General features: G+C 48.9%; 1 protein-coding gene across 2 annotated transcripts in view; it reads left to right on the top strand.

Annotated features, from left to right (window-relative positions):
- Positions 1–18,324, top strand: part of SHROOM3 (shroom family member 3) — a 342,800-nt gene that overhangs the window by 129,059 nt on the left and 195,417 nt on the right. For both annotated transcript variants that reach the window (XM_051819657.3, XM_051819655.3), the window contains exon 2: positions 1,116–1,270. In XM_051819657.3, coding sequence (XP_051675617.3) covers positions 1,116–1,270 — 155 coding nt within the window. The remainder of the gene's footprint in view (positions 1–1,115; positions 1,271–18,324) is intronic.

Raw genomic sequence — 18,324 nt, 5'->3', positions numbered from 1 at the left:
CAGAGAGAAAGAGAGAGAGAGGGAGAGAGAGAGAGAGAGAAAGTTTTCCATCTGCTGGTTCACTAACCAAGTATCCACAATGGCCAGAGCTGAGCTGATCCAAAGCCAGGAGCCAGGAGTTTCTTCCAGGTCTCCCACGCAGATGCAGGGTTCCAAGGACTTGGACTTGGGCCATCCTCTACTGCTTTCCCAGGCCATAGCAGAAAGCTGGATCGGAAGTGGAGCAGCCAGGACTCTAATCGGCACCCATATGGGATGCTGGTGCTGCAGGCAGAGGCTTAGCCTACTAAGCCACAGCACCAGCCCCTGGACTTTCTTTTCTAGAGTGGTTTTAGATTCGTGATAAAAATGAGTGGAAAGTGCAACAATACCCACTGTGGCCTCTGCCCTACATACGCACAGCCTTCCCCCAATCAAAACCCCATACCACAGATGCACAGTGGTACCTCATTATCACTCATAGTCATAGGTGACATTGGGGTTCACTCTTGGTGTCACAGATGCTGTAGATTCTGACGCGCGCCCATCCTTATGTTGACCCAAAGTCCTCTGTGCTCCACTCGCCACTTCTCCCACTCCTCCAGTCCCTGGCAACCGCTGAACTTTTCGCTGTCCCTGGTGTTTTGCCTTTTCCAGAATGTCATGTACTTAGAATCACACAGTAGCAAGCCTTTTCGGATTAGCCGCTTTCACTTATCAATATGCATTTAAGGCTCTCCCATGTCCTGGCATGGCTTGGTGGCCCCCTTTCTTTTAGTGCTGAGTAATACTCCATTGTCTGATTGTACCTCTTTGCTTGTCCAATGAATTACAACTTTAAACCAAAAAATATAATGAAGAATTCAACTTCTAAAGAGAAAACGATTGTTCTGAGTGGACTTGGGGGTCGCAGATGGAAGGGGCTGGGAGATGTCACCCCAGGACGGAAACTGAGTTCATTCTTCCATGCAGCCAAGTGTCCAGTTGGCCCTCTGTGGGCCACCAGGTGCTGGAGGGCGTGGTTGGAGGCAGCTGGGGGTGTGGTCCAAGCCGGTTGGTCGGGCCCTGCGGGAGTCCAGGCACACAGACCCCAGGCCAGGAGACGTTCACCGTGGCTCTCACCTCTCTCTCTGCAGATCGAAGAAGGGGGCAAAGCCGACTCGCTCAGCTCAAGACTGCGGGCCGGGGACGAAGTCGTGCACATCAATGAGGTTGCGCTGAGCAGCTCCAGAAGGGAGGCCGTGTCCCTGGTGAAAGGATCCTTCAAGACCCTGAGGCTGGTGGTGCGCAGGTAGGTTCCACCTGTTGCTGTGACCCCTCCCCCCCTTCCTCTCCTGACCCACCTCCAGGGAAGAGACTCAGCTTGGGGACAGCGTGTGTGGGTCCTTAGATCTTTTTATGTTTTCCTTTTCATCTTCTGCCCATCTTCCGGGACGTGAGGAGGAAGCTGGGTGAACATTTCAGACTCAGCTCGCGTTTGTGGCAGGGTTTGGCAAGTCAGCGCTGGCTGCGCTGAGTTCCTCAATTTCTGGGCTTGAAGGAAAGTGAGCTTCGTCTCAGGTGTAGTCAGAGTTCTAAGAACTTTGTCTCCAGGAGCTCAGACAGCTCTGGGCTTGGAGCTGGAGGGCACATTCCATGAGCCGCACCTACATCACTGGACTCTTCAACACAGGCCAATTCCTTTTGTTTGGCTTTCTGCTCTCAATGGTGGTGGCTACAAGAGGTTTACTTTGTGCGTGATTTTAATGCCTTAAAGGAAGAATTGTCTGTACTCCCAGGAACCATCTCTTGGCAGAGAATTGTGTATGGAAAGGGGAAGGGAATTGAATTATTTTTGGATTCCTATTGCAACCAAGCACTGTTTTACCTGTGTTAGCTCATTTCATCTACCCAGGAACTCCAGGAGGTGCCTATTACTATCCCCATTTTTTTAGGCAACAGGTTAAGTAATTCACCGAAGATGCAGGGCTGATAAGTGGAAAAGCCAGAATGGTCTAGATTGCCGGGTTGTATTTCATCACGCCACCTGAGCGTCCTTGGCTCCACCTGCGATGCCCTAGACCCACACATTTTGTGGGTGTAGGTATTTCTTCATTAATCAGGTTTTGGCTGCCTCACATTTCAACTAATATTACAGTACCTGAGAATGTTCCGGTTGGCTGGGACCCCAGCCCACCTCCGTCCCATTTTCAAGCTGTGGAAAGTAAGCCGTCTCCCACCACAGCACATCTCAGTCTTCGTCCATTGCTCAGAAGCGTGCAGGGAGCAGCGGCCTTTCCCAACCGTGGAAAGCCAGCCCTGGGTGTGGTCCACTGCCTCTCCCGGCACTCCAGGCTCTCCAGGCTCTCCCCAGAGTGCGGGGCTGTGGCTGCTTCTTCGGGGCAGCGATGCAGAGTGGCTCACGGGAAAGGTGCCAGAGCCGGAGCAGACCTGGGTCTCAGTTGCAGGGCTGATTCCATTTCCTCGTCTTTAACGGCGGATTGAAATACCTACTTTCTGCCAATGGAAATGAGCTGGGTGGGGTGATGAATCAAGAAAATGAAAAAGAAGGGAATTCTGCTGTTTGCACATTTGTAGATGAACTTGGAGGACATAAGTAAAAAATGTCAAGCACAGAAAAATACCATATGATCTCACTTATATGGCAGAGTCTAAAAATCTCAAGCTCAGCAAAGCAGAAAGTAGAAGAGCGATGGCCTTGGGGCGGGTGGGAAAGATGGGGCAATGTTGGCAAAAGGGTATAAAGTTTTAGTTATAAGAGTTCTAGGGATCTAACGTGACTGTGCTGGATGGCTGGCCTGAAATTTGCTATGCAAGGAGCTATGAAGTGTCCTACGCCCCTACCCAACATGGGCCTAACCATGGTGGTGGATGTGTTGATTAATTTGATTGTGGAAATAATTGTATGATGTGCACACTTAGCAAACCAGCACATTACATCCTTTGAATATGAGTACACACAATTTTTATTTGTCGATTATGCTTCAGTAACCTTCTCTCTAAGATGATAGAAGCAAGTGCGGTATTCCACATAGTAATAAGAGATGCTGGTGCTATTGTTTGTATTATTATTGGCCAACTCTATAGGCCAGTTCTTTGGGAGTCAGAATTTGAGTAAAGCAAATAGTCATCTTCAACATGGGAGCTGAGTTTTCAAACAGATGCAGAGAGGTTTGGAACCATAGGCTTGTTCCTCAGATCCAGAATAGTGCTGAAGGCTTTGAACTTGGCCTGGCATCGGAAATCCAAGCCCAACCTGAGAACAGTGGCATTTATCTGTTGAGGATTTACAGCAGAATGCATACTCCTGATGTTTTTGTTGGACCCCAGTGATAGATTAACTTCTGAGAGGCCGCCCTGTAGGTCCTTTGTGGCTTCAGTTCCTTCCTCGACATCATGAAGATTTAATGAACAAAGTGTGAGGACCCAGCAGCCGTGCGGTATTGGTTCGTGATGATTCTGGATGAGGTTAGAGAGAAGCACGTGGTAATATGGACAAGGTTGGCTGGGGTCCCCAGCCTTACAGATCTAAAACCGGTCCTGACTGTCCCAGAGTTCATGGAATTTAAAAGCGTTATGTCATGTTATGCAGACTCACAAGACACCGAAAGCTGAGCACCAGAATGCCAATGCGGTAACTCATTTTGAAAAAGTGGAGAAATAGCCCCAATGGACTAAGACTCAGTGGACTTGATCCCCACAGGAAAATGAAGTAGGAAGTCTAATTCCGTTCAGGGGGTTGCATGGTGCTCTCCGACTCTGTGCCCGGGTGTGGGGCAGCCACTCTGAAGGCCAGGTGGCCCCTCTGCCCACTGGTCTTCTCTTGGAGTCTGCACCAAATCCCCTTGCAGATGGACACATTCTTCCATATACTAACGCTATCAGTCAGGTTCCCGTGCAGCTCTCACATGCTCTGCTTGGGTGTGGGGCTGTCTCTAAGGCAGATGTGTCATATCTCCTCTGCTAGGCATTGATTTTTTTTTTTTTTTTTTTTGGACAGGCAGAGTGGACAGTGAGAAAGACAGAGAGAAAGGTCTTCCTTTGCCATTGGTTCACCCTCCAATGGCCACTGCAGCCGGCGCGCTACAGCCAGCGCACTGCAGCCGGCGCACCACACTGATCTGATGGCAGGAGGCAGGTGGTTCTCCTGGTCTCCCATGGGGTGCAGGGCCCAAGCACTTGGGCCATCCTCCACTGTACTCCCTGGCCACAGCAGAGAGCTGGCCTGGAAGAGGGGCAACCGGGACAGAATCCGGCACCCCGACCGGGACTAGAACCTGGTGTGCCGGCGCCGCAAGGTGGAGGATTAGCCTAGTGAGCCGTGGCGCCGGCCTGCATTGATTTTTATAGTTGTGCTCGCGGAGTCTGAAGAAAAGGAGGCAGCCCTCACGGCTCACGCAGATTCAGAGCCCAGGATCTCGAACGTGGGTGGACATTCCACCCCTGCCTCTCCTGGTCTCTTTTTCTCTGGACCTTGGCTTTGTGTTGGCAGAGCAGTCACTTTCTGGAAAAGTCTTACCTTTATGCCTAGGCACACATCAGTTTTGATATTTCTTAGCTTTCTGGTTTTTTTCCCTAGGTACTCCTTTCTATACTTTTAAAAAAGATTGAGGTGACTTCCTGGAGATATAATAGCTGGGGGAGTGTGTTTCCTAGAAAAATCTTTTGAGTCGTTAAAATTTACCTACCAGCAGCCCCAGCCATACCCGCCTCTTTTTCTCTTGAAGTTATCTTGGGTGAGAGCAATCAACACCTCCCTGCCGGGCGTCTGCAGACATCACACCATTCCCAAGAAAGTAGAGCAGAGTAGTGGTGTTTGTGTAAGGCTTGGGGCTGCTTTTCCCAGTGACCAAAAGCCATCCGGAATAGAAACACCTTCTAGAAGGGCTACAGCGACAAGAGAAATGCAAAGTGCTGAGCGAGGTGTGGGTGGCAGACCTCTGAGGATCTGCTGACCCATGAAGAAGGCAGAGCTTAGCCCCTCTGGGGGGAGCGGGGGAACAGCTCTGTGGGTGCTGCGGGAGCAGAGGCTGTACCTGCTGCCCGGTGCACAGAGTGACACTACAGCCCATGCTGGATGCGTGGAGGAGAAATGACAAGTAAATGGGCCAGAGAAAAGACCTTTGGAAAGGAAAGGAAACATTTCCCAGTTGAAGGAAAACCTCTGTGGAATGTGAGGACCATCCAAAGGACACTCATTAGGAAAGCAGACATGGACACAACTGAGAGGCAGCGGTCTACATGCTCCCTGAAATCCGTAGGGACTTTATCTGCCTGATCCTGTAAAATTTCTGTCTGAGGACCAGGTATGGAAGTTAGAATGGAAACTAACAGACAAAAGAGTCTTCGGGTTCGATTTGGCATCCCCGAGGGTGATGCAAGCTGCTTTTGGTATGGTGAGAGCGCACTATGGTTTGCAGAGAACCTAAACTGACACTTACAAGATGGGAGGCAGAGGCAGGCGTATGGCGCAGTGGTTAGATACCCACGTGGACCACCTGCAGCCTGTATTGAGTCCTGGCTACCCTTTCTGATCCAGCTTCCTGCTAATGCCGCCCTTAGGATGCAGCAGATGATGGCCCAAGTCCTCTGGTTCTTGCCACCCCATGAGGAGTTCCAGGCTCCTGGCTTTGGCCTGGCCCAGCGCTGGCTATTTTGGGCATTTGGGGAGTGAACCAGCTGTTGGAAATCTCTCTCTCTCTCTCTCTGTCTCTCCTTCTCTATCTCTTTCAAATTAAATGAAAATAAGTAAATAAAAAAAATTTAAATAACAGTCTACATTTCTTCCCATCCAAAAGAGATTGCTAGGGTTAATTGTTGTATATTCATCTAAATGTGTGTTTTTACCCTAATTCAGACCCGGATTTCTCTCCTGACTCACATCATCAGAGAGGCGTTGTAACCAATGAATCCTTAATCCTAATTTTGATTTGCTCCCCAGTTTCCTTGGCAAACCCACCCTCCTAATCTTCTACATTAAGGTGCTGTTTTGGCCAAATATTATCTTCCTACATTTGTCATCAGTGGGTTTTTTTGTTTGTTGTTAGCAAAGAAACTTAAAAAAAAAAAAACAGATTTATTTTATTTATTTTGAAAGAGTTTCTGGGTTGGGGTAAGGGGGAGAGATACAGAGAGAATCTTCCATCTGCCAGTTCATTCTCTAAATGGTTACATGGGTCAGGAGCCAGGAACCAGGAGCTTCAGTCAGGTCTCTCATGTGGGTGCAGGGGCCTAAGGACTTGGGCCATCTTCCTCTGCTTTCCCAGGCCCTGAGCAGGGAGTTGAATCAGAAGAGGAGTTCCTGGGACTTGAACTGGTGCTCATATGGGATGCTGGCATTGCAGGTGGAGGCTTAATCTGTTATGCCACAGCACCAGCCCTGCAAAGAAACATTTTGATGTATTTCATGGTACATGATACAGTGCTTCTGTCCAAGGCTCAGGCAAGCCAGGAGAAGTGAGGAAAGATACCCCAGGTGGGGTGAAGTTTGAGACTGCGTGGGTTTGAAGTATGTTGACATCAGGTACCATCAGTACTGGGACTTGAGCAAGCCAGTTGATTGTGGCTTGTGCCAGACATAGTTGCTTGAGGATTGAATGAAAAATATGTGGGTACAGTATTTACCATGGTGACTAAAAGTTAACAGTGAAAATGAGCTGCATGTTTGTCAAGTGAATGACCTCTGAGAAGTTTTACCTTAATCTCTAGGACATGGCATATGAGTACAGGGTTCTGGTTAACGTGAGAATTGCAAGGAGAAAATTATCTTTCTGGGTATGGGCCTGAGCTTGCCTGAGTGAGAGCAGAGGGTGGGGGGAGTGAGTCCCTTTTTACAGTAGACTCTTACTCCTGGACCTCCCCAGCGTCTTGTAGATTTGATGGAGCCTTCGCTTTCCCATTCATTTATTCTGTCTGTTGACAACACACTGGAAGGGAATGTTCAGTTTTTATTTGATTGCCTGCATGTGTGTAGGAGCAGACAAAGAAGTAGGTCCCATTTTACCCGGAAAGGAGAGATTGAGAAGGGAGGGTTAAAGGAGTCAAAGTGATAAGCATCCGCCTAAAGCTGCCCTCCAGGCTGTGCAGATGGCTCAGTGCAACTGGAGGATCTAGGTCTGGTGACTGAGCCCTTGGGTAAGCCCTGGAGGTGCCGGCCCATTGAGGGACTTGTTAGAACTTGACCAAAGCTGTGTGCTGGTAACCAAGACGAGACTCGGTCCCTGAGGTCTGGGCACCATACACAGTGAACGAGTGCATCCTGCTCCACCGTCACCTCCTTTCAGAAACAGTCATGGTGCTGAAAAAGCTAAAACAAGGGAAAAAATAAAGCAATCTGATTTTTCATTCATCTAGGAAAACTTCAAATGAAGAGGTGATTCTTATTGAACTTGAACTTCTCCCGGGGTGGGGGGTGCACCTCACTGCTTTGGACCTTGAGCTGACTTGCGTTTCTGCATCAGCTTCTGGAAATAAAACCATGTCTTGCTTTAGCAGCTGCTTCCTCCCTCCCAATAAAACTGGTGATGCAATTATGAGCACCAAGACCCTGGTGCCCACACGCCCCCGAAATAGCCATCCCACATTGCTGAGGGTTAGCAGTTATCCATTTTTATAAATGGATGGGGTGATATTATTGGGATGGCACGGCTGGCTCACACACTTGCTAGCTCTGGGTCAGGTTTCTGCAACCTTTTATTTTCAGATTGAGTTGCGAAACTGTAACTTGCCCAGGATTTGCAAGCCAGTGATCTTGAAAGAAGTATCTTGTAACGAATCCAGGGCTTTTTAAGCCCTCTTAAAGGATACAAAATTAGCTCTGTTAACTATTAATAAAAAGGATTGTGCAGATCAGTTCCTTTTGATATGGACGTTGATATTCTGATCTCTGTGGCAGGTCCTTGTCTCACACAAGGATAAAAATTCTAAGTTGAGATGTGTACAAAAGTGCATAAAGTGAGAACAAGATTTATTTACAAGGTGAGAAAGTCTGGGCTTCCCCATGTGAAGAAATGCCCAGCACGAGTTGGCCAGAGCGTTACCCGGGCTGGATGGAGGCTTACATGTGTGAAGCCACCTGGAAGTTTTCTGTTACCTGTATAACTTCCACATGAAGCTCAATTTTCATATTTTCATGACGTCTTCCCCTTCTAAGTCGCAGACGAAACAGGTGCATTCTGGAAGGGGGGGCATTTTGTTTGACAGATAAGGGGCTGATAGCAACTGTGAGGCTAAACTAGCTGCCCGCTTCTACCTCGTCACTTTTCCCACTGCGGGTCACAGTTTATAAAAGAAAGCTGGTTTTTGGCATGTCATCACCGCCCCCATCCACAGCCTTCACACTGCCTGCCTTTTCTCCTTCCCCTGCAAAAACAATTATACTCTTTTTTTTTAAAAAAAGATTTATTTATTTATTTGAAAGGCATAGTTGCAGGGGCAGGGGAAGAGAGGTATCTTTCATCTGCTGGTTCACCCCTGAAGTGGCCACAACTGTTGGGGCTGGGCCAGGCTGAAGCCAGGAGCCAGGAGCTTTTTTTGGGTCTCCCACATGGGTGCAGGGGCCCAAGCACTTGGGGCATCTTCCACTGCTTTCCCAGGTGCATTAGCAGGGAGCTGGATCAGAAGTGGAGCAGCCTGGGACTGGAACCAGTGCTCACATGGGATGCAGCTTGCAGCTAGCAGCTTCACCTGCTGTGTCACAATGCCAGCCCCTATAATCTTGTTCTTACAGCAACTTACTCTCATTAACCTCTTGACTTTTAACTACTCTAAAGCAGCTTAAAGAAACAATTCTTTAAAAGCAAATTGAACAAAACTCCCTGTTTTTAAAGCAACAAAGTTTGAACAGAGAGTTGAAATTTTTCGAGGCCATAAAAAGCATCTTTTCCTTCCTTCCTTCCTTCCTTCCTTCCTTCCTTCCTTCCTTCCTTCCTTCCTTCCTTCCTTCTTTCCTTCTTTCCTTCTTTCCTTCTTTCCTTCTTTCCTTTCTTTTTTTTATTTTATAAGTTGACCAGTAGGGATGTGCCAGTTCTCAGGCATGGAACTGCAAATAGCACGAGGAAGACATACCCGGTTCCCTTCTTAGTCCTCAGTGTCCTGGTCATGGTACCGTGGGCACAACTCAATCTCTCTGAGACTGTTGTGTTTCAAAATGGGGAAGAACAGTATAATCTCTTTCATACTATGTTGCTATGAGGATGAAACACTATATATGAAAATGTTTCACTGTAATAAAATATTAAATTCTTATTTCTTTTAAGATTTACTTAAGAGAAGCAGAGACACACACAGAGAGAAAGGTCTTCCATCTGCTGCGCTGAGCTGATCTGAAGCCAGGAGTCAGGAGTTTCTTCCAGGTCTCCCATGTGGGAGACTTGGGCCATCTTCTATTGCTTTTCCAGGCCATAGCAGAGAGCTGGATCGGAAGTGCAGCAGCTGGGACTCAAACTGGTGCCCCTATGGGATGCAGCTTTACCCTCTATGCAACAGTGCCAGCCCCACATTATTATTTCATAAGGAGCTTTTATTATTTAGTCCTGGCTCATGAAAATTTACCAGACTTACAGCTCCAGCCGTTGTGGCCAATTGGGGAGTGAACCAGCAGATGAAAGACTTCTCTCTCTCTCTCTCTCTCTCTCTCTCTCTCTCTCTCTCTCTCTCCTTCTTTCTCTGTGTAACTCTGACTTTCAAATAAATAAATAAATCTTAAAAAAAAAAAAAAGGGAAATACCAACCATGCCAAAGTTTAGAATGGGGATTTTGAAAACAAAGCAAAACAAGACACTGTAAGGTCATATTCTTGAGAGAATAGGATTTGAAGAGTTCTGATTCTGGTGCTCGTCAAGGCTCGTGGATGGCAGGCTCCCTAGGCAAGTGTCTTTGCGTCTTCAGGTGCGTTTTTGTTCCAAGGCTTCATCAGATTCGATGAACTGGTCGCATGACACAGGCACCAGCGACACAGGCTAAAAACATAATTGTTCTTGAGACAGCCCAGTATCCTGCCTTTGGTAAAATTATGTGAAAAGATAACCATCACGTCAATAGGTGGTGGGACATGGGGACAAATAGAAGAGGTGCAATGACCGTTTTCATATGCAATTGTGAAAGGGTTCTTCAAGCCTGAGGAACTCAGCCATGTGTGCACGTGGAGCCTCCTGGACACAGAAACCAAACGAGAAATATTTTTGCTCTGTGCAGGTTCCACGAACCGCCTCTTACGGTGCAAGCACACCCGTGCTGTGTGTGCTTCAGTGCCCTCCTGGGACAACGCTGGAGCTGTAGTGGCAGCCACTCTGGGGACTTGTGTGTTGAAGCTTTCTGTGTTGTGTGTGATTTCTGCACCTGCCCTGGCTCCCCCACGGCTGGGATGGCCCTCCTGTGCTCTCTCTACCCTCCTGCAGTCCAGCTTGTGTCCTGTCTTGGGACCCAGAGGAGAAATCACTAGAACTGAGAACGGTGATAACTTAGCCTCTGAACATTTTTTTTTGCACTTGAGCAAGTGGTTGAGAGGAAGGGACGGAGGCAGCTGCGGTGACCCCTGACCCCCAGGAACGTTTCCAGGAGGCTGGCATCTGAGAATCTGTGCAGTGTGCATCGCCGCGGTATTTCAATCCTGCTGGGACCTCGTTCCCAGCAGTTCTCGGCTTCCCTGGAGCTCTGGGCTTGAATGTCACTGCACAGAACTGTGGTGTTTTATTTCCTAACCAGTTGTTCCTTCCCATGGAAAAATTCACGCAGCGCATGGTCAGGTTTCCCAAAGGTATGCAGTGAGCTTCCCTCCCCGCAGCACCGAGTGATGCCTGCTAAGTGTATGCAGTGGGATACGGATGCTCACAGGCTGTGCACTGGACACCCGCCACATGCAAAGGATGGCCCTGTTGTCACCCTAGGAGGGAGGGGCGGCGATCAAAGACCTGACTTAATTCCTGGGATAACTGGCTTACCTCCAGACAAGTGTGCTCCAAATGGGAGATACCACGCCATGCGCAGCCACTCAAGGGTGGCATCAAATATCTGTCTGAGCCTTTACGGGAGGTCTGAGATCACACAGAAGTGATGGCTGAATTCTTCGCTCAGTTCTAAATGTGGACACTAACTAAAGATAAGTTTGGATGGTTCCAATTTAGGATATGAATCAAACCCTTGGAATTCTGCAACCTTGAATCACAATGGCTCAGAGCCACTCCTTCTTATGGGACTGCAGGGGGCCATCCTTAAAGCACCACTTAACCATGCTGGCATCTCACAGTGGAGCGAAATGTTCCCCTCCTGATCCTGCCCCCTGCTGATGTACCTGGGAAGGCAGCAGAAGGTGGCCCAAGTATGTGGGTCCCTGCCACCCCTGTGACTGACCTGCTGGAGTGCCAGGCTCCTGGCTTCAGGCTGGCCCAGCCTTGGGCTTTGCAGCCAACTGGGGAATGAACCAGAAAATGAAAGAGTGCTCCCTCCATCTCTGCCTCCCGCTCCATGTCACTCTGCCTTTCAAATAAATAAGTGAAGCTTTTTTAAAATAAAGATTTTATTTATTTATGTGAGAAATAGAGTTACAGACAGAGAGAAGGAAAGGTCCTCTACCCTCTGTTTCCGGTTCTGTCACGCAGGTGTGCAGAGGCCCAAACAGTTGGGCCATCTTCTACTGTTTATCCAGGCCACAGGCAGAGCTGGATTGGAAGAGGAGCACCCGGGACATGAACCGGTGCCCATATAGGATGCCAGCACCACAGACAGAGGCTTAGCCTACTATGCCACAGCGCTGGCCCCAAATAAGTAAATCATAAAAAAAAAAATCACCCCCCAAAGCCTGATGCCTGGAGATTCAAATTGAATTGATAGAGGTATAGCTTGGCATTGGAAATATTATTTGTTTAAAGATTTACTTATTTATTTTAAGTCAGAGAGAGAGATCGATCTTCTATCCACTGGTTCACACTCCAAGTGGCTGGAATGACAAGAGCTGAGCCAAGCCAAAGCCAGGAGCCAGGAGTTTCATCCAGGTCTCCCACATGGCTGGCAGGGGCCCACATGCTTGGCCGTCTTCCACTGCTTTTCTCAGGGCATTAGCAGGGAACTGTGATCACTAACGCAACATCCAAGACATGAAACTGCCCACATGGGATGGCAGTGTGGCAGGTGGTATTTTTTATCTGCTAGGCCACAGTGTTGGCCCTGGAAATTTTTTTTATTTCTTTTTTTTTTTTTTTAGGTTTATTTATTTATTTGAAAAGCAGAGTTACACAGAAAGAGGAGAGACAGATGGGGGGGGGGGGGTGTCTTCCATCCGCTGGTTCACTCTCCAGTTGGCCGCAACAGCTGGAGCTGTGCCAATCCAAAGCCAGGAGCCAGGAGCTTCCTCTGGGTCTCCCACGTGGGTGCAGGGGCCCAAGGACTTGGGCCATCTTCTACTGCTTTCCCAGGCCATAGCAGAGAGCTGGATCAGAAGTGGAGCAGCTGGGACACGAACCAGTGCCCATATGGGATGCCAGCGGTGGCTTTACCCACTATGCCACTGCACCGGCCCTGGAAATTTTTTTTAAAGTTCAGTGGAAGATCTCTCTCTCTCTCTCTCTCTCTCTCTCTCTCTCTGTGTGTGTGTGTGTGTGTGTATGTAACTCTGCCTTTCAAACAAATAAATAAAATAATTTTTAAAAAGGCAGAATGACAGAGAGAAAGGGGAAAAGGAGAGAGAGAGAGAGAAAGAGGTCGATCTTCCATCTGCTGGTTCACTCCCCAGATGGCCATAATGGCCAGATCGGACCAGCACAAAGCCAGGAGCCTGAAACTCCACTTGGGTTCCCTATATGGGTGGCAGAGACCCAAGTACTGGGGCCATCTTCTGCTGCTTTCCCAGGTGCATTCTCAGGGAGCTAGATGAGAAGTGGGGCATCCAGGACTCAAACCTGCACTCATGTGGGATGCTGCCATCCCAGGCAGAGACTTAACCAGTGCACCACAACACTGGCCCCGTTCTGCCTTTCAAATAAACAAATCTTCCCCTATTTCTTGGGAGTGCGGGCTAAAGAAATGGTTCTTGGAAAAGTGGCTAAACACCACACAGGTCCTTCACGGGAAATCAGGTCTTGAACGGTCCTGACAGTTCTGTCCTGTTCTAGACCATTGCACTACTTCCCTGCCCGCTGCCTTGGGGACTGTATATTTTTCTGTCTTGTTTAATTTTAACAGCTCAGAGGTCACAACTATCCTGTTAAGATCCAGGCAGGAGCCTCAAGCTATAGGCTTGGAGGTTACTGAGAGCCCTGAGCAGGCTGTTGGCCCTCAAGGGGCTTCTGTGTGACCTGGGAGGGCTGCAGCTTCTTTTCCCTCTGACCCTGGCTTAGGAAAGCGTCGCGGCAAATGGGCGGCCACGAGCACCTGTCGGCTCAGGGTTCGGTGCCCCGTGTGTCCCACTGCCTGGCTCAGCCCGCAGCCCGCTGGCGTCCTGTCCCAGCCGCCGGATCACTCAGTGCTGTTCCTTGGTGCCTTTGAACCCTGCAGCTCTGCTGCTGCTCCCTCATTCTGCAGCCAGACTCAGGCAGTGCCCTGTTTGCTTAGTGGGTGGGAGGAGCGAGATCATGCGCCGCCCGCCGGGGACCATGGCTTAGCTGGTGTGTTTACTGTTTCCTGGAAAGGTTGCCCTGTCGTTTTTCACAAAGACTGTGCTTCTAAAGGCTGTTTTCAAAGGATTCTTTGGGACGTTTCTTTAAAGTCCTCTCTTAGGAATCAGCCATTGGTTTTGTCACTATGTAGCAACACCTAAAATGGTTTTCCTCGGGATTGTCTCAGGAGGTGTTTTCATAAGCTTTTTTTTTTTTTTTAAGGAAAAAAAAAAACGATTTATTTATTTTTGAAAGGCAGAGCCACAGAGAGGCAGAGGCAGCAGCAGCAGCAGTAGAGAGAGAGAGAGAGAGAGAGAGAGAGAGAGAGAGGTCTTCTGTCTGCTGATTCATTCCCCAGATGACCACAACGTCCAGAGCTGCACTGATCTGAAGCCAGGAGCCAGGAGCTTCTCCCAGGTCTCCCACCCAGGTGCAGGGGCCCAAGGTCTTGGCCCACCTTCTACTGCTTTCCCAGGCCATAACAGAGAGCTGGATCAGAAGTGGAGCATCCAGGACTCGAACCGGTGCCCATATGGGATATGGTTTTACCCATTACACCACAGCACTGGCCCTTCATAAGCTTTTGTCCTTTGCCCATATAACTTTAAAAGGAACCAACAACAACAGAGATTTGTGGTTTTTCACCAGCGGTTGCATGTTACTGAAATGGCTTTTTTAAAAATGAGATTAAGAATCTTATCAGTTGTGTCTTTCTGATTGTTCCCTCTCTTCCCTCAGGCATTTGATCAAATGTTAGCTTCCTTGCAAGGCCTTCTTTATTTTATTTTATAATTTCATTTATTTATTTGAAAGGCAAGAGAGAGAGAGAGAGAGCTCTCCCATCCTCTGCTTTAGTCCCCAAATGGCCATAATGGCCAAGGCTGAGGTCAGGCCAGGCTGAATCTGGGAGTCCAGAATTCCAAACAGGTCTCCACGTGGGTAGCAGGGATCCAAACACTTAGACCATCATCAGATGCCTTCCCTGTGTTAGCAGGGAGCTGGATCAGAAGCAGAGCAGCCTGGACTCAAACCACTGCTCCTATATGGGATGCTGGCGTCACAAGAGGTGGCTTCTTGATCTTTCATCTGTAACACACAAACACACATACATACTCACATGCATACATATACACAAACATACACACACACACACACACACGGTCTTCAAAGAGTATTAGAAAAAAATTATGTATGGATCTTAAAACTCTTTGCACAAAATACTAATTTTTTCATTCTATTTTCCAAGAACGTTCTGCATCCTCTTGTTCGAACGGAAGCTCTTTGATGGTGGCGGGAGTTTTGTGTGGTGTGGTATCTCCAGCGCTTGGAGCGGCTCCCGACATTCATGTGCTCGCTGCGTATGTGGGAAATGTCCCTGATGGCAGCTGCTGGCCAGGGTGGTTGGCAGCACCTGCTGTGAGCCAGGCTGCCTCAGCCTGCCTCTGAGCTGCACCACTCACTAGCCAGAGCCTTGGGCCAGGTCCTTAACCACTTGTAAAATGGGGGTGACCGTAACACTCCATCCGTCATTGGTGTAATAAGTTGCCACAGAAGTGCTGGCTGTCGTCAGCAGGGTTAAGCCTGTTTCTTGCACAAAGAGTAGCTGGGCTCATCCTTCCAGTCCCTGCTCCCCAGGGCATGTGGCTCATTGTCTCATCACTACACCTCCCACACCTTCCCCTGGATCCACTGGCAAAGAGGGACCACCTCTGACGGCAGTCTTTCCCTCTGTGAAATAAGACCCACCACGCCCTGCCTAGCTCCTGTCCTGTGCCTCCCACTGGGGACGGGCCTGGTCCCAGCTGGTGTTCCAGAGGGAGGTCCTGGAGCCTGGCCATAAGGATATTCCCATGTCAGGCCCTCCTCTGTGCCCTTGGCTTCCCCACACCTCGCTGGAGTAGGTGGCCTTGGCAGCCACGTTCTGACTTGGTGGTCACTTGTTACTCCACTGCCTAGCACTCAGGGCAGTGTAGTACAGTGGTTAGGACCAGGGCTTTGCCTGACAGACCCTGGTTTGCACCCCTGCCCTTTCTGTGAGACCTCACCCATCACTTTTTTTTTTTTTTTTTTTTTTTTTGACAGGCAGAGTGGACAGTGAGAGAGAGAGACAGAGAGAAAGGTCTTCCTTTTGCCGTTGGTTCACCCTCCAATGGCCGCCGCGCTGCAGCCAGCGCACCGCACTGATCCGAAGGCAGGAGCCAGGTGTTTCTCCTGGTCTCCCATGGGGTGCTGGGCCCAAGCACTTGGGCCATCCTCCACTGCACTCCCAGGCCACAGCAGAGAGCTGGCCTGGAAGAGAGGCAACTGGGAAAGAATCCAGCGCCCCGACCGGGACTAGAACCCGGTGTGCCGGCACCGCTAGGTGGAGTATTAGCCCATTGAGCCGCAGCACCAGCCCCATCACTTTTCTTATCTGGGAAGACAGACAACTTTCCCTGCTTGCTGTGCAGGCTGTGACAATGAAGACAATGGGTGTGAAGCTCAAAACTCAGCCCTTGGTTTGATAACGCTTTCACTAATAACTTCATTAAGAATCCCAGTTACTGAGCAGGTGGAACCAGTACTCAGGTACTCAGAACACAGTTGTCCCTCAGGGATGGTTCCAGGATGCCAGAATCTGTGCGTGCTCAATTCCCTGATATAAAATGGCATGGTGGGGCCAGCGTTGTGGCATCGTGGGCTAAGCCTCCGCCTGCAGTACCTGTATCCCATATGGGCACTGGTTCGAGTCCTGGCTGCTCCACTTCCAATCCAGCTCTCTGCTATGGCCTGGGAAAGCAGTAGAAGATGCCCCAAGTTCTTGGGTCCTTGCACTCATGTGGGAGACCTAGAAGACGCTCCTAGCTCCTGGCTTCGGATCAGCGCAGCTCCGGCCATTGTGGCCAATTGGGGAGTGAACCAGTGGATGGAAGACCTCTCTCTCACTCTCTTTCTCTGTCTGCTTCTTCTCCCTCTGTGTAACTCTGACTTTCAAACAAACAAATAAATATTTTTAAAAAAATAAAAAATGGCCTGGTATCTACATGGAGCCTACAAACACCATCCTTGTACTCTGTCCTCTGTAGCTTTCTTGTAATACCTAATGCAGGGTAAATTCTCTGTACATGGCTGGTTGTCTTCATTGACTGGGAAGTAATGATGAGAACAAAGTCTGCACATGTGCAATACAGACACAACTTTTTAAAAGAATATGCCCCTCCCCACCTCCAGGGCTTTGACCCCCAGGGACTGAGTTGTGTGCAGCACCTGCAGGGACAGAGGGCCAGGTGCACCTGGGGCACTGGAGGCATTGCCACCCTACCTGCAACACTGGGCTCTTCCCTGCTAGGAGCCATTTTTGCTGCATCCAAGCCCAAAAGTTGTGGGTGCAAGAGCGAGGTTTCAGGTGGATGAGGGCTCATGTTTCTTGCCTGTGAAAGTTAAACCAAAAGTAGACAAATCAAATTTGTCAGGGAAAATGATACGCCCTGGGAGAAAGGAACTTGCTAAGGCTGTAGGGGGTCAGAGAGCTTCAGTACAGCACAGGGTGCAGGAGGTCATGGACAGACTGGACAGACTCCTCTCCCAGCCCCTAGAGAGGTCTTCCCGGGGGAACAGCCACCTGCTTTCTGAAAGCTGAAGCACCCAGAAACGAAAGCGCTCGAAAACCCCAGAAGGTGGAGGAGAACGAAGCCCGGTGTTCTCACAGCGAGTCAGTGGTCTCAGGACGCACAGCAGTACGGTGGCCTGCAAACAAACGCAGTGCTCTTGTTGGTTTCAAGCTTTTGATTTTTCCTCTCTCACTGATGGAAGGACACTGATCATTTGACGTGCTCATTTTATTAAAATAAAAATTTAAATCCTTGTTTATAGAGTCTACCATACATGGGTTTATTGTTGTTATTATTTTACAAAAATGAGATTGTATTTACTTTTGTAGGTTGCTTTTTGTTTTTTTTAACTTAGCATATCATGGACATCTTTCCATGTTGCTAACAAAATTTACATCCTTCTGCTTCTGTTTGTAGTAATAATGTGTGATGGCTTCCCAATTTCTTCAGCCCTTCCCTTACCATAGGACCTTAAAGTTCCTTCTACTCTTTTTCACACATAGTGGTATAAGGAGGATCCTTGTAGCCAATGTGCGTTCCTAGTTGCAGTCGGGAGCATTTTTTTTTTTCTGGTGAGTCCTTCTCTCTCTCTTAAGCATTTTTTTACAGCAGTTTTCCATCAAAGTGTGGATTTTAGATAACTTGCATCCAAATCAGCCTTGGGGCCTGTTTAGCATGCAAATCCCTTGTGCCTAGCCCTCCATCAGACTCTGAGTGGAGAGGCCCACTTCGGAGCAAACTTGCCAAGGGTTCTAACACCCACTTGGGCCTCCAGGTCACAGCGGTGGGGAGCACCCAGCCCTCAGACTGTGTAAGGCCCAGGAAATTGTGTCCTCTGGCCCCACCAAGGCAACTGCAGGTGGCACTTGACATTCAACAAATCTACAGCCTGTTAATTTTTCAGCTGATAATTGTGCGATGTTATAAATATCCAAAAGGCCCTTGAGAAATATCCAAATGGCCCAGGAGAAACATGGGTAGGCCTTCGTCTGGCTGAGTGAGTCCTCATTCTGGATTTTTCCTTGTCCCACTGGCAAATGGGATCCCAGGCAGCCTGCGCACCTCTGGTTGCTCTCCAAAGGGAGTCTGTGGCATCCTGCCTCTTCTTAGCCTGGCTGTGCAGGGCAAGTTCAAAATTCCAATTTTCAGCTTCAGGGTTTGGGAAT

The sequence above is a fragment of the Oryctolagus cuniculus genome, chromosome 8 (genome assembly GCF_051225735.1).
Source record: "Oryctolagus cuniculus isolate XC-2025 breed Fujian yellow rabbit chromosome 8, ASM5122573v1, whole genome shotgun sequence".
Classification (NCBI taxonomy): Eukaryota; Metazoa; Chordata; class Mammalia; order Lagomorpha; family Leporidae; genus Oryctolagus; species Oryctolagus cuniculus.
The sequence above is the reverse complement of the archived record's forward strand: the minus strand, read 5'-3'. Positions and strand labels throughout refer to the sequence as shown.